This window comes from Neovison vison, chromosome 2 (assembly GCF_020171115.1).
Source record: "Neovison vison isolate M4711 chromosome 2, ASM_NN_V1, whole genome shotgun sequence".
In the NCBI taxonomy this organism is placed as follows: domain Eukaryota; kingdom Metazoa; phylum Chordata; class Mammalia; order Carnivora; family Mustelidae; genus Neogale; species Neogale vison.
The window spans coordinates 207576196-207592675 of NC_058092.1; the positions used below are offsets into that span (position 1 = coordinate 207576196).

At 45.4% G+C, this 16480-nt stretch overlaps 1 protein-coding gene across 4 annotated transcripts in view; it reads left to right on the plus strand.

Annotated features, from left to right (window-relative positions):
• PLCE1 (phospholipase C epsilon 1) overlaps positions 1 to 16480 on the plus strand; it is a 328811-nt gene that overhangs the window by 224527 nt on the left and 87804 nt on the right. For all 4 annotated transcript variants that reach the window (XM_044240131.1, XM_044240134.1, XM_044240133.1 and 1 more), the window contains exon 5: positions 15417 to 15562. In XM_044240131.1, the coding sequence (XP_044096066.1) occupies positions 15417 to 15562 (146 nt within the window). The remainder of the gene's footprint in view (positions 1 to 15416; positions 15563 to 16480) is intronic.

Below are 16480 nucleotides of genomic sequence, written 5' to 3' on the forward strand. Positions count from 1 at the left end.
ACCCTTAAATTACCAGACCCCAGACAGGTCATTCACTTTTATAGAGACTGTCAGCACATCCTTAAAAGCTGTCAACACTCCCACGCTTCTTTCATTGACTCTCCTGATGACAAGGAGCAGGCTCTAACTTCAGCCACCTCAGCAAAATCCCAAGTCCTGCCAGCCTCATGGCCACCACCTCCAAAATAAATCCCCTCTTCTGCTGGTCTGAAGCTCATGTCAGCTTCCCCACATCCAGTGTTTTGAGTTTCTGCAGCTTCTGTCCTGGGGTTTGTGCCCTTAAGCTGTGACTCAAGGTCCCCAACCCATCAGGAGCAGCCGCCTTCCTCCTTTCCCAAAACAGATCCTGCCAGGGTTTTTCTGCAAAGTCTCTTCCGGCCTATACCCCTCTCCTCCAGGAAACAGAGGAGGCCTCTTGGCTTTTCCTTTGACCTCTCTTGCCATCCGCAGTAAAGACAAATAGCAGCCACATCAACTTTTATGTGTTCTTGCTCCCGTTTTCCTTCTGTCCCAGATCTCCACTCCCCCTAGGTCCTTCCCCTTTTGGACCTGGTCTGTAGGGCACAGCCGGAGTGCAGTTTGAAGGCAAAGAGTTCAGGCCACAGTGTGTCTGAAATTCTTCAGACATGTGGCTGCTACTGAGGGCTGGGATGTGGCAGGCCCTGTGCTAGCCACTCTTGTTTCATTACCCTGACTCTTCGCCCTTTTGTTCCTTGAGTTTTGCCTGATGACGACCTGCTGCATCTCTCAGGCCCCCTGAGTCAGCGTCTTTAGCAATTCCTGCAGCTGCCAGCTTGCTTTTCCTCACCACCAGCTTCTTCACTCAAGTGAGGCTGCCTCTGAGGCCCCACAGATGGAGGGTAGGACGGAAGGAGGGAGGGTTGGACAGAAGGCAGCAGGGAGGGGTGGTCATGCATCAGATCCTCTTCACGGAGATAAGGGAACCCAGCAGGTCACGACTCTAGGGTGTTCTGAGGTTAGGAAACCTGGTTTCTAGCCCTGGCACTGCCACGGACTGGTTGGGTGACCTTGGACAAGTCACCTAACCCCTCTGCTTCTTGGGGTTCTTCATCTAAAAAATAAGGGAAATGGGCTAAATAACCTCTAAGGTCTTCTAATTTATTAGCTGCCATGTCATGTAATTTCACATGTCTAAAACCACGTGTCTGCTCAGCTCTTTCCTCATCACAGTCTTGGCTATGAAATCAGAATTGCCCATGTGCCTTCATCTCATTTCGGATTATAAGAAAAAATCTTCCTGTGCCTTGGCTTTAGAATTCCTCCAAGGATATACTTATTCCGAATTTATGACTCCAGTTAGAAAACCCTATGCTGCCCTTTCTGACTATTTCTACCTCGCAAGGTCCATCACACCATGCAGTTTCTAGAGATGAAAGAATGTGTTCTCAGGTTGGACAGATGCAAGGAGTGGTCTCCAGGACTGCCAGTGGGGATAAGCCTGTGGTTCTGTTCACTTCAGGATAAAGGAGTTTGGAGGAATCCAGTGCCACGATTCCAGGGTCTTTCTAAATGTGAGTGTTCCTTTGGGGAAAAAAGAAGAATTGCGTGGTCAAAAGAATATGGGAAACTCCAAATATTAGTTCCTTCTTGGTGATTGACTATGTGCGTTAGTGTATTTAAAGCTCTAAGAAATCCTTGGCAGTGAAGAGATCTTAATTTATCCTAACATTTCCCAAACTGATATAGTCCCAGAGACTTTCTTCACAAAAGACTTTAACATCTGGTAGAACATGTCCCTGGAACAGAGTTTAGGAAACATTGCCCCCAATCATTATTGACCTATCTCTAGCTGGGTCTTCAGAGCAGAAAGGGATAACTACCACTGCTAGAATATTTATTAAGCACCTACTGTATCCAGAACACGTGGGAATAATTTAAAATTGGCAGATCAACTGTCCGGCAGCCAGGATTTCAAAATCTAAAGCTGCAAAGGGACAGGCACAGGAATAAGCATGTCAGTCAACAAACAAGACAAATGAAGTGTCAAGTGCAGCTTGGGAACACAGGAGCCAGGCCTTGTCCTGGCAGTTGTCTGCCTTCCCTAGCTGAATTTCCCTGCTCTCAGCTGTCACTCTCAAGTTCTTTGCTTTGCTCTACCAGGCCATTACCTTTCAGCCAGTTACACGATATCGAAGCAGGACATTCATTGTTTATTTTTATAGACGATGTGCTTGGTGAGGCACATGGAGTAATTTTATCCCATGCTGAACATCCTAGAATTTTTGCCTTTCACATACCGCTCTGTTGAGTTTTATTCGGAATGGGGTGGGGGGGAGTAGAAAAGATGACCTCCTCTTCACCAAGTAAGAAAGATACTGACATGGCCAACGTCTCACGCTGTTGTTTAATCCCCATCTGAACTAAGTGTCTTGTGTACCCAATGTTTCCTGGACAGAGGGCCCAAGCTTCTCAGGGCCCCCTTCTAGGGCCTATTTGTGATTCACTGTTATTTTTCCAAGCACTTCCACTGGAACCAAGCCATACCCATGCATCCTCACTTCCTCACACAGCCCCGTCCCCTTTCTCCATAACTTGTTTTCCACTCCCCCGACAATGTTCCTTAGATGCTCTATTGATGTGTTTTTTTCTGAAATTTTTTCTCTTGCCTCATTTCCATCTTTTCCCTTGCCTCCTCTTTCTGTCCTTTTTTAAAAGAACTGAAGTCTCCTTCTTTCTGAGGGTTGAATCCTCAGGAAGTTCCTCTCTGCTAAACAGAGAAGGGAAGTCAGCACTGTAATAAAAAGGCCAACACTGTTTCCACAAAGACTATATCTTGAAAAAGAAATTGCTTATTATTTTTTTAATTGTTAATATTGACATTTATGGAGTATGTGCTCTGCTCCAAGCACGAGAGCCCTTGACATACATTGTCTCTTTTGTTCGTCACCACACCCCTTATGATATGGGACATTTATTATTCCCATTGTATGGATGAGCAGTTGAGTCTCAAGGAAGGTAGAAAACGTGCTCAAGGTCATAGAAGTAGTAAAAATCAGGGCTAAGAAACGATCTTGCATTTCTCCGACTCCCCATCCTGTCCTCTCCTGTTGCTCCCCCGCCCTCTCTCAGAACAGGGAAGTCAAAGAGACAGAATTCTGGTTTTCATCAAATTTATTCCCTAACAAGTTTTGTTCACAGAAGCTCACCCGTACTGCACAGACAGCAGATTGAATTACCTCCCTAACGATCTATTATGTGCACCAGTGTCCAGCTTGGCCAGGATGTAACTGATCTTGGTAGGATGCCAACATCCTTTCTTTCTTCACATAGATTTATCTTCAGGAGAACATACGCCAACACATGCAAACCATTTTATTCCCTTCCACTGTCTCCTTCCTGCTTGATCATTAGTGTAGGCTTCATTATTAGTCCACTGTTCTGGTCTCACCGTCCTCACTGCAGTCAGTACCCATGTTGTTGGACCCTACGAGTGAAAGAGTGACTTGCTGGGCTCCTGTTTACTTTCCTGTGACAAGTGTCTACCTGCGTGGGGCCAGAGGGATTCACAGCATGTCTTAGAACCTCTGGACTTGCTCAGTGGCCCTGAAAGACAGGCTTCACTCTCCTGATTTCCCCAAGCAGGATGGCCTATGGACAGTGACTTCCCCATCCAGGGGACTTAAGTAACTGGGGAGGCCACTCCCTCTCCATCACCTGGGGTACCTGAGAATGGGCACAGCCAATTCCAGAGCAGATGGAAAGGCCACCACTACCCTTACTCTCCGATGCCCACTTATCTCAAGGAAAATGGAATCTTCTAGTCGGGGGCCTTCTAGCTGGGTATCCTTCCCCAGCATGGGCCTCTTGAGCTTCTTGGGTGAAGAGCAAGCTGACGTGGTGGGGCTGTCAGCCTCCCTTCCCCAACTGCAGCCCCCAGATACCCTGGCATTCGGGTGCTCAGACATTTTTCTGAGAACAACAGCACCAACAGGGAGTCTGCTGCTGCGGCTGTTATGCCTTGTGCACAACTCAGAACAAGAGATCATTGAGCACCTACCACTTGAGCTGGACCCTGTGCTGGGAAGTAAATGAGTAAAGCAATCAGTACCTGCTTTCAAGAAGCCCATACTCCAAGGGCAGGAACCAGGGAAAGTGGTCACAATGCAGTGATAAAGTTAGCTTAGGGCACAGGATGGATTAACTAAGCAAGGGTTCAAGAAAGGCTTCCTGGAGGAGGTGACATCTGGGCTACTTGGCAGTCAGTGGGATGTGGGGATGGAAGGTGTTGGAGGAGTTAAGGATTGGGTCAGGGTGGGTTTACAGAGCCTTTGGGCCCTCCAGCTAGAAATGCCCAGTTAATTCTTGGATATACAGGGGGGCGCCTGGGTGGCTCAGTGGGTTAAAGCCTCTGCCTTTGGCTCAGGTTATGATCCCAGGGTCCTTGGATCGAGCCCCACATCAGGCTGTCTGCTCAGCAGGGAACCTGCTTCCCTTCCTCTCTCTGCCTGCCTTTCTGCCTACTTGTAATCTCTTTCAAATAAATAAATATAATCTTTAAAAAAAAATTCTTGGATATACAGAACAATAGATAGATATTCAGAGATGGCAGCTGGGGGTGGGGAAAAGCTGGTCAGTGAAGGAACTCATCAAGGGAGAGGATATAGCCTAAGAAGAGATCCAAGAAGAGCCAAGGACAGAGCCCCAAGAAACACCAGCATCCAAGAACTGACTTGTGCCCACAGAGGACAACATTACGAGCAAGGCTCTGGAGCTGGGTTGCCTGGGTGGGGATCCCACCTCCACAACTTAGTAGCTGTGTGACCCGTGCAAGTGACTATGCCTCCCTGTGCTTCCATTTCATCTATAAAATGGGGTGATGATGACATATAACTCGTTGATTTGTTGTAGGATTAAATTAATGCATGTTAAGCGCTTCAAGCAGTCTATTTAAGTAGACAGTATAAGCACATTTAATAGCATTATTTCTTCACTGATGTCAGAAAAGGACAAAAGGGAAAGGACAGCCTATGACGCAATCAGGCCTCTCAGTGCCTCTTGATGGTTCAGTTGAGATTCTGTGAGGAGAGGTAAAGGAGAGCCCCAGTGGGAGCCCAATCACAGCTGGGATGGGAAGGAGTGGATCATGCCAGGTGGTGAGGATGCCACCATCTTCTGGGAGAGTAGGGACAGAATCTGCCTTACTCGCTGCATGCCCCAGTGGCCAGAGCGGTGCCCAGTGGTGTGTGAGCTCCTTGGGGGTAGAAGAGTCCTCCGTAAAGATTTGCTTAATGAGGATATATTTGCTGAAGGTCCTGCCTCTCAGCTAACATGAAGAGGCTGCTGGGACCAGGGAACCCAGTGGTGGCTGCAGCTTGGGGAGCAGGTTTCTTGAGGGCATCTCCCAACTCTCTTGACTCTGGGACACCTAGTTGTTTCTGTGAGTGAGCTGAAGGATGGAATCTCATGGGCCTTCTCCCTTCCAGGCTCTTTAATTCATGAGACCCTGTCCTATTCTGCATGTCATAAAAACTTGGAATTTTAGACAGGTGACAGAACAGGAACATAGCGTAGACAATTGGCACATGCTTGCAACACCTTCCCTATGACCTTTCGGAAAGCCAGCATTCTGTTTCTAAAGGGGATGTTCCTTCTTTGAGCTGAGCTCATGATAGTTTTGCTAAGGCATTTCTTTACTCACTAGATCAGGGTAGTATTTAGGGCTATAATATAGTTTAAAAAGCTATAATGAATTCACTCTTTGGTCTAATGCTTGTAAGAGAACATGGAGAGTAGTAAAGCATGGTAGCTTAAAGTTACAGGCTTTTGATATGGCTGGTTCCTAGTTTACAGGCTGTGTAACCTTGGACAAGCTAGGTCAGCCACTCAGAACTTCAGAATCCTCATTTGTAGAATGAGAGCCGTATTCGTACCAGCATGTAAGGCTGAGAGGATTAAAAAGGATAAGCAGCATCCCTCTCACAAGTACATGCCCGTTACACGGAAGCGGCAGTGATTTTAAGAATTTTAAGTATTATTATTAAAATCATTATTTTAAGTATTATTATTAAATTATTAAAATCATGCAAAGAGGAGAAGAAATCGGTTCATAAGTGGCCCTGCGGTAGGATCAGGATAGTTTGGAGCTAACTGCTCATTTATATCAAGACTTTTTATGTAAACTCCTGGCCATGGGTTTCAATCCCATTATTAAAATGGAATGAAATAATGAAGATCCTATTCTAGGACTATCAATAGATACTTTTACTTTTTGTTGATACTTTTTATCAATATATACAAAAGGAGAGAATATGGGTGAAATGAGGCTCACTCTTGAATACTGTGTAATAATTGGTTTCAGGATGGATGACCTGTTCAGTGGAGTAAGGTAAGAAAGCAGAGGATAACGCAGCCTGCGTGACTCATGGCAGTTCTCTGCAGCCCGTTTAGCTAGAAATGGCATCTGCATATTGAAGTCAAATGTTTCCTCTCTTTGCATTTAAAACAGTAAGTAGCCAGGGGCACCTGGGTAGCTCAGTCGTTAAGCTCCTGCCTTCAGCTCAGGTCAGGATCCCAGGTTCCTGGGATGGAGCCAAGTATCAGGCTTCCTGCTGAGCGGGAAGCCTGCTTCTCCCTCTCCCACTTGTCTTGCTTGTGTTCCCTCTCTCACTGTGTCTCTCTCTGTCAAAAAAAATAACAGATAACTTTTCTTAAAAAAAAAATAAATAAATAAAACAGTAAATAGCCATAAAAAAGAATGAAATCTTTCCATTTGTGACAACAGAGATGGACCCGAGGGAATGGAGCTAAGGAAACTAAGTCAGACAGGGAAAGACAAATACCTGTGATCTCACTTAGATGTAGAATTAAAACAAGTGCCACAAACCAAGCTCATATATACAGAGAACAAGTTGGTGGTTTGCCAGAGGTGTGGGTTATTGGGTGGGGAAAATGGGTGAAGAGGGTCCAAAGGTACAAACCTCCAATTACAAAATAATCAAGTCAAGGAGATGTGATGTACAGCATGGTGATTACAGCTAGTAATACTGTATTGCATATTTGAAAGTTACAGAGAGAGTAGATCATAACAGTCCTCGTCACAAGAAAAAAATTTGTGTAACTATGTCTAGACTTATTGCAGCCATCATTTTTCAATATAAACAAGTATTGAATCATGTTGTTTGAAACGAATATGCTGTCAATTATACCTCAATTTTTAAAAAAGGAATGTGGTGTCACAGAGTGGAACAGCAAAACATTTTCAAAATTTTTAATGAATTTATTCTTTGTACAGAAAGGTAGTTTAAATTAAGTATGTCATGTGGAATTGAGCACTTGTCAAAACTTCCATATTCACATTGGGAATATTTACATGCTCTTTATTAGCATGAACTGTCAGTTAAATGGAATCAAAATAAAGAAAAAACATTTTTTTAAAAAAGGTAAACAATCCTAAGAAATCTAGAATTCTGAGTATATAGGGAATTTTTAGTTGATGAATCTGAGAATAAACGTTTTTTGCAAACCGTGGGGAAGACATTCTGCAAACAATAGAAGGATGGTCAGAGCACTCGGAGCTGACAGTTTAGAGAAGTGTATATATATACAACAGACTTAATTGCAAGACAGAACATGCTATCTTACTTTTCCTATACTTGCTCCAACCCCTCTGCCCCCATGCCTAGCATAGTTCCTGGCAAAAACACACAGGCATAGAGTAACTGTTTATAGGAAGAATTAGCACCATTACAGAGATATGAATAAAATACTTTGGGAGAGCAGCAAGGACCAAGGAATGGTAAAAAGACTGAACTTCCAAAGATGGTGGCATAGAAATGGGTTAAGTTAGCCTTGTATCTCCCAATCATAGTATCCATTATACTACTCTTTAATTACTTACTTATGCTATTTTCCCCCACAAGGCCTAGCCTCCCCAAGAGCAGATGTCATGTCTGTCGTGTCTATTGGTGTCTGGCATGGTACATGGGACATAGTAGATACTCAATATACTCAGTAAGTATTTGTTGAAAGAAGGAGCATCATCAGATTTATTTGTCAAGTCTTCTCCCTGCCCCAATTGCAAGTTAGCAGCAACTCAAACATGCTTAAACAAAATAAGGGCATTTGGGAGTTTATGTATATGAACTCTTTGTGGGGCTTCAGGTATGGCTGGATCTAGGAATGTAAGGTCCTCAGGAATCTATCGTCATCGGGTTTTTTTTTTAAGATTTTATTTATTTATTTGAGAGAGTATCCACACACACATAACGCATGTGAGTGGGGGATAGGGTAGAGGCGGAGGGAGGGGGACAAGAGACTCACACTGAGTACAGAGCCTGTCCTGGGGCTCCATCTCAGGACCTTGAGCTGAAACCAAGAGTCAGGCACTTAACTAGCTGAACCACCCAGGCACCCCCTTATCTTCATCTTTCTTTTGTATTATCTTCATTCTCAGGTAAGCTCTCCTGATACTGTGGCAAAGGCATCTGACTCATGTCTTTACAGTTTACAATTCCAACAAAAAGATTGTGTCTCTTTTCCTGATAGTTTCAGGGAATAACTCCATCAAGTAGGGCTCTGGTTGGCCTGGCTTAGTCATATACCCATCTTTGAACAAATCACTGAGACCAGGCCTGAAGTCAGAGGAGGAGCAGCTCCATGAATTCTGTATAGATCAAGATGGAGAAAGCTGATTTCAACTAAGAGACATTGGACAACCAAAACAAACAAACCAAATACCCTATGTATTCACACCCCAAGGACACAGGACAATAGTGTAGAGATAGGAACAGGCAGAGGATCGGTGATGGTACAAAACATAGTAGGGTTGAAACATCAGACAGGTGAGTGGCGGGCAACAGTGGGAATTAATGCTGAAGATGGAAATTTAGATCAGATGGTGCCAGGCTTGAAGACCAAAAAAAGAAGGTTTAGATTCATTCTGTAGACAATTGTGATACAATGTGAGGGGAAGGGGAGGGGGTATAATCCAAGATGTATTTAGGGCTTCTCCAGAAGCCACCTTTAGGGGCCTCTCTTTCCCCCTCTGCATCCCTCCTAAACCGAGAGCTACCGGTGGAAACATGCCAAGCAGGACATGAAGTTCAAGAGACTCTCCTGGAGCCACATCATATCTGGAAGGATGTCTGAGCACCTGTAACTTGCTGGCTTCTGCATCCTCAACACTGAGCCCCCAACATGGATAAGTCATGGCCTCTGCTTTAAGGAGCTCACCACTGGAGAGACTGGTCTTGGACAAAGTACTAGAAATATACCCGCATACACATATATGAAGTGTGCACACATATATGTCTATGTATGGGACTGGACTGTATAGGCAAAAAGGGCTATTTGATTCCTCACAAGGAGTCAGGGAAGGCTGCAGAGCAGAGGAAACATGTGTTACTCTTCTTCGAGGAAAGGCTTGTACTCAGGGCACAAGCCCTTTCAGGGCAATCACAGATTCTTCCTGGTCCAGCTTTGGGCTTCTTCCTTCCTTGTGGTTTGAAGAAGAATGCAGAGCTTCCTTTCTCCAGGATTCCTGTGTTCTGCTTCCTGGAATTCAGCTCCTCCACAGCTCAGGGAATAGCACTCTCGCGGCAGGAGCCGTCCCAGCAGTGAACAGTTACCAAGGTTGTAACTACACAATGAGCCTCGGGCTTCCATCTTTGCATACAGTCTCCAGTCTCATCCTCATCATCCTCTTAGGAGGTCATGCTATCATTCCCATTTTACTGAAAAGGAGATTGAGGCTGATAGCTGGGTGGCCTGCCTCGGAACCAGGGACCAGGAAGCAGCAGACGGGGGTGAACATGGTCCACTTGGCCTGGTGCCATGGTCTCCACGGTGCTCTCTGCTCCCTCTGGCTGCTCCTCCCTGCTTCCACGTGGGTCACGGGGACAGCCCCAGTTCAGGTAGGTTACAGAGATGGCAATCCATAGTAGTGGACTGGTAGTACGGAGCGGATACCTCAGCTGTGACACAAGACTGCACCAGGGGTGCGGAGAGGGACGCTGAACCCCTGGGACAGTTCTCAACCTAAATGTGCATAAGAATCTGTGGGGAGTTCTCTAAAAATGCAGATCCCTGGGCCCCCGCTCAGAGAGTCTGGGTGAGACCTTGGAATCTGCATTGGAACAAACAGCCTGCTGCTACCACTAAAAGTGCTGAGGCCGGTGTTGCACATGTTGAAGAGTGCTGCCTGGGCAGGTGTGTGTGTGTGTGTGTGTGTGTGTGTTGACAGGTGTACTTGCCTGCACACCCACTGTTCAGGGGTTGTCTTAGGAAAGCTCTGCAGAGGGCAGGTGTCACTGGGCACTGCACATAGGCTACTTTCAGGTGGCTTTGTCCAGGTTTTCATTGTCTTCTGTGGATCCTACTATTCACATCCAGCCCTTACAGTTAGGTGACCAGATACCCACTCTAAAGGATCATCTTTCTGTGGAAATTGCTCAGCATATTTAAAAAAAAAAAAACTTTTTGGCATGAAGACATGCGTCTCTTTTTTCTGGACCTGGGAACAGCAGTAGGAAGTGTTCAGGCCTTTTCCCAAATATAATCCCTGACCAATTGGAGGCTGAGAATCCTCTCTGCCAGCGGCCTCCTGGGACTCTGGGTGGCCTGCCAGTTGGTCAGAGGCACCGAGCACCCCCACAGTGAAGATGTGGGAAAGATGGTCTCTGTCCTTGAGGACGTAAGATCTAGCGGCAGAGACAGAACAGACCCATGTGAAAGAGTCAGGCGCACAAATAGAATAAAAATAAAGCAGATGCAAGTCCTTGCAGCAGGGAGACTCCCAGTGTGGACGGGAGCTCAGTCTCAAGGTCCAGCATTAAGTCAGGGAAAAACAGGGAGAAGCTGGATGTGAGGTGCTAGGTGAGCCATCTGAACAGCCTTGCTGGAGGAGCTCACATTGCCTCCTCCACCGGGTGTCATGGAGCACTTGCCGTAGGCACTGCTGCTGGGGAGCACTCTGGAGGAACGTGGTGCTGTTTGTCAGGGAACCAGGAGCATCACAGAGCAGGCCTCCTCAAGAAAGTGATGTTTTTCATCAGATTCCTAAAGGCAGCCCTGCCTCTAACCCTAGCCTGTGGCCTGTCCACCTGCTCTTTCCATGCTGGCTTGTATATACCTGTGTGTGGACACCTCAGACCCCAAGTTCAGACTGCATCTACACACCACACCCCCTGACCCTCAGCCAGCCTTCAGGCCTCGTGTCAGGATCTACCCGCAGGAGGACTGGTGCAGATGAAAGACTCTTGCAGGCCCAGAAGTGAGCTTGAACTGTTCAGATGGGGAATTTGGGGGTCCTGGGTCTACAGGGATGAGTGATCTGGAAGTGGGTGCACAACCACAGGGCAGACACTTTCCTCCACCCCAACGTGGGCCTTCTAAAGCCTAGGGCCCGGGGCAGGGATTCTGATGGCAGAGTCTGAGGGCAGTTTTGCCTAAAGGATAAGTAGGAAGTTAGCTAAATCAAGGTCATGGGTGGAGGGCAATCTTCCTGTAGAAGCGCCCTAAAATGAGACAAGACCTTGGTCATCTCCCTAAAAGCAGAGTAGGGGGGAGACGAGGTGGGGTTGGAGAACGGACGGGGGCCTGGTGGCCAACGTGAGGATTTGGCATTTCCAAGGACACGGGCAGGATGTGGTGGGGCCAGGGAAAGATGATTAGGAACGGAGCGAGAACATTCCTTCCAAACTGAGCGTGTGTGATGCCAACTAGGTGTTTGATGTGAGGAGAGCAGGCTGTTCAGTGTGGCTAGGCCTCAGCGTCTGATACAGGCAAGGGAGAAGGGAGGAGCATCAGGAGAGGAGCATTTGTGGAAGACTTGTAGGCATGAATTGAGGGTCGGGCCTCGGGGGGAGCACAGAGTCTCTGGAGGAACTCTGATGGGACGGGGCTGGGGGCCACATTCTGTCTTTATTCTGTGCTGAGCATTCAGATAAGACAAAATCATCATTCAACGTGTTCGCTATGCTTGAGTCATAGTACTTTCTATGTATGTGATTTTTGTGTTTTTCTGTGTGAATTCAGTGTCCTGAAGTTCTTTCTGGATTGGCAACCTATCCTATTTTCCACTTAGTAAATATGACCACCATTTATGCTTTGGGACCACATTTTTCAAACGTTGCCAAATCCTCGTGGGGTTTTTTGGTGACATTTATTTTTCATAATTAGTGATGAAATTCTGATCACTTAATGCCCATGAAATCATGAATACATTAGGCCACAATAAGAATTATCCCTGATGTCTGTAAGCAGATGGGTGTGTGTGTGTGTGTGTGTGTGTGTGTTTATGATAACAGCGCTTACATAATCCCAACAACCAGTCCCTGGGGACTCACACACAGAGATGGAACGGCTGGTTTAAATTAGGTTTCCATGTGAAATATCGTATCGCTATTTTTTTCCTAGCATTGTGGGAAAGTATATGGAAAATGATTTGACTGATAGGAAATAAATCTGGATGCATGATCAGGACTGAGGCACAAACCACGTGGCGGTCTGCGCCTGCTCATAAAGCAGGCTCTCCAGAAGAAGACGAATTAATCCTATCAGGACACTAGACTAGTAAGTCACCATGTCGTACCAGAATAGCCTGAAAGAGTCATGACTTTCCAGAGCTGCTGATTTGCTGTGGATTTCAATTTAAAAAAGGAACTAAAGCCATACGAAGAATATAGCCAGAGGTCTCAAGAATTAATGCACTGGCTGTTGGGGAACCGTTTTAACTTTTAGGGAATTCATTTTTATTCATAAGGAGATGGGTTTGAATTTCTAGCTCAAGGAGTCAATAATTTCATGATTCTAAATGTTTGCTCATGACTTCCCACGGGAGGCTAGGGCTCATCAAAAGCAAATCACACAGAAGGAAGAACCACACCAGAGCACCAAAGACACCCAGTCTTTACTGACCCAACAGTTTTGCTTTAGAGAGCAAGGGTTTCACAAGGTGACTTTCAACTGGGTAACCAGGTGATGAGGGAACAAGGCATGCAGACAGTGAGCAAAGGATTGCTCATCGCTGGAGGAGAGTGGGCAGCTCTGGGAATTCCCAGAAGGTACCAGGATGCTCAAAACAGCCCTGGGAATCAGAACAAATGGTTTTCTTAGGTTATCTTCTTCCCAAGAGGCTCTGAATTCCTTGTAGGATGATCTGCACCAGGGCTGGTCCTAGGAGTCTGATTCCAGATCTGTTCTCCTGAAGTTGCAAGTAGAGAGCAGAGGTGTATGCTCCCCTGTTTCCCTGTTGTTTCTGCATAGGGCAAGGAAAGGGGTTCTGCTTTTTTCATTGCTTTCATTGTATTTCGGGACTCTTCTTGGCATCTTCTCCTTTTATTCCAACTCTATGTTCAGAGGTGCTGCTCTTAATGGAGTGCTTAGAAAAACCTAATCAGCACCAAGTTTAAAAGAAACTGTCACCCCTTATCAGATAAAAGAGCACTCCACAAGAGGTACTTATTTTGACATCAACAAGAATTGGGACCTCAGAAAATCACTACTCCCCTGAACCATAGATTCTTAATCTGGAAAAATGGGTCTGGACTGCCCTCTGTGGTTGCTGCCAGCTCTCAGTGCCATCCGTTCCTGTTATTCCATCGAGGGAGACGGGCAGGAGGTGCAGTATACCATAGACCTTAAACTTGTTTTTTCTGCAGATGCCATGGGTGACCATGAACTCTGTGTTCAGGCCTCACTCTCCCTCAGGCCAGGGAAACGAGCTGACCCCAGGTTTCAGCACTGTTGCTGAACCGGTGCAATTCCTGGGCGATGTGGGGTCAAGACCAAGGCTTTGGTTTGTTAACAACTGGGTTTATCAACCCAGACATCAGTCAGGATGGAACAGATGACTTAAATGACCACTAGAGTCCAAGCACCAAAGTATAAATAGCCGCAAAGTAACCTTAGAGATTAGGCAAAATATGGGGGGGGGGAGGAATGCTGCATATCATCAAAGGGGGACTTGGTAGCAGGTTATTATTAAATAGTATAGTCTGTATAGTAGAAAAAGCTAATCACATTACAATAACGTTCCTCCCACAGCTCATGTACACACATTAGGCATTTAGGGAGCAGTTAATTGTGACTCCTCTGGGTCAAACACTGAATTTCAAATTTAGGCTTTACTGCTCTGGGTGAAAATCTCTTAGGTGTTCTGTCTTTCAGTTTATTCATCTATAAAATGAGAATAATAATAACCCCTGACTCTTAGGATCGTTGTGAGAGGTGAGTTAACATACGTAAAGTACTTGGAGTAATGCCTGGCACATAGTAAGTGCTGTATAAGTGTTTGTTCTTCTAATATTAGTCAGGTGAGGGGCATAATTGGAAATGCATTTGTGAGAGAGAGTTTAAATATGTATATTTTTGCATTTTTTTAATTTGATATTCTGCATTTTACTACTGGATAAATACCCTTTAACTGATGGATTGAGAGTATTGACTGCATTTAATCTTGCTACCTATCACTATAATTAAATTATATTAATTAATTAAATATATATATATCTATAACTAAATATAGTCAACTATATTTAAATGTATTTAAAATCAATATTAGGGGCACCTAGTGGCTCAGTCAGGTAAGCATCTGCCTTTGGCTCAGGTCATGATCCCAGGGTCCTGGAATTGAGCCCCACATCCTGCTCTATGGGAGCCTGCTTCTCCCTCTCCCTGCAACTCCCCCTGCTTGTACTCCCTCTGTGTGTGTGTGTGTGTGTGTGTGTGTGTCAAATAAATAAATAAAATCTTTTTTTTTTTTAAGAAATAAATAAATATCCTTAGGCCTTATTTTCTTATAGTCTCATTGAATTTTATAGACCAAGAGGGAGCTTTGTGAATTGCCTTTCTGCCTCCTTATTTTAAAGATGGAAGATGACAAATATGGATTTTCCCAGAATCCCATAACAAAGCAGTGATGGAGCCTAGAGCTTCACCTCAGAACCCTCAGCTGGGGCCTGCATTTCCTAATACTTAACTGATTTAAAAAAGAAAAAAAGATGGGGCGCCTGGGCGGCTCAGTCAAGTCCTTACTCAGTAGGGAGTCTGCTTCTCCCTCTACTCATCCCCCTGCTTGTGCTCTCTCTCTGTCTGTCTGTCTGTCTCTCTCTCTCTCTCTGTCTCTCTCAAATAAATAAAATCTTGGGGCACCTGGGTGGCTCAGCGGGTTAAGCCGCTGCCATCGGCTTGTGTCGTGAACTCCGGGTCCTCGGATTGAGCCCCGCATCGGGCTCTCTGCTCAGCAGGGAGCCTGCTTCCCTTCCTCTCTCTCTGCCTGCCTCTCTGCCTGCTTGTGATCTCTCTCAATAAATCTCTCTCAAATAAATAAATAAAATCTTAAAAAATAAATAAATTAAATAAAATAAAATCTTTAAAAAAAAGCTTTCTTGTGAAAAAAACATTCATTGAGTTTGCAGGACATGGGTTCAGTGGATGCCCCTCTTTGCATTTTTCAGGTGAGCTCTTGGGTGACATGGCTGATCCTCACAGCAGGCTCCATGGAGGAGAAGCGAGAAGTCTTCTCCTATTTGGTGCATGTGGCCAAATGCTGCTGGAACATGGGCAACTACAATGCTGTCATGGAGTTCTTGGCTGGCCTCAGGTATGGAAGTGGGGAACACAGTTATCTGGATAGCAGCCGAATGGCACTGTAATTAATTGCCCTGGAAACCACATTTACCCAAACCAGGCAATTGTTAGTGATTGTTTGGGGGAAATATGTTATTCTCTGCTAACACCACAAACCTTGTCCCTTAAATGCAGCAGCAGAATTCAGCCCCTGTGGCCAGTCACGATCCTAATTAGCTATGTCTGCTCTGGGCCCATGCTGTTGGCCACACTGGGTAAAATTACCTGGCTGCACAACTAACATCAACCCCATTGGTGACCCCCACTTGCCCTCTGTGCCCTGTAAACCCCGCTGTGAACAGTCTCTTCCCAGATCTTCCTGATGAACTGCCTCGGCACTCTAGGCTCCCAGCCACGACCGGGAATGGCTGGCACTGATAACAAGGATTCAGTAATGTTAGCTGTTGTTTTAATTGCATACTTACCATGGATCAAGCACTGGACTGTGCATTTCCTATGCATTAAATCTTTTAATTCTCAGAACAATTTCTTGGTCAATGCTATTATTATTCCCACATCATATAAAAAAAAGAAACTAAAGTTAGGAGAAGTTAAGTCATTCACCCAAGGCCACCTAGCATGAATGGGATGGGAATGCAGACAGCCTTGATTGGAAGCCCTTGCCCTTAACCTCTCATATGCTGCTTATATGCTTTCTCCCACAAGCTAGTAATAATATCATCATTTTATCAATAAATCTCTGCCTTATTCCCTTTCAGCCTCAGTTACCTGGTGTAAAGTAACTGCCCCTCACTCTTATGGGAGACAATGTGGTGTGGCGCAGAAGGGTATAAGTTGTTGGGTCAGAATAACAAGGAGTCAAATCCTGGCACCCCCATGGTGTATATAGCTCTGTGATCTGAGCCAGTTTCTTGACCTCAGTGAGCCCTAG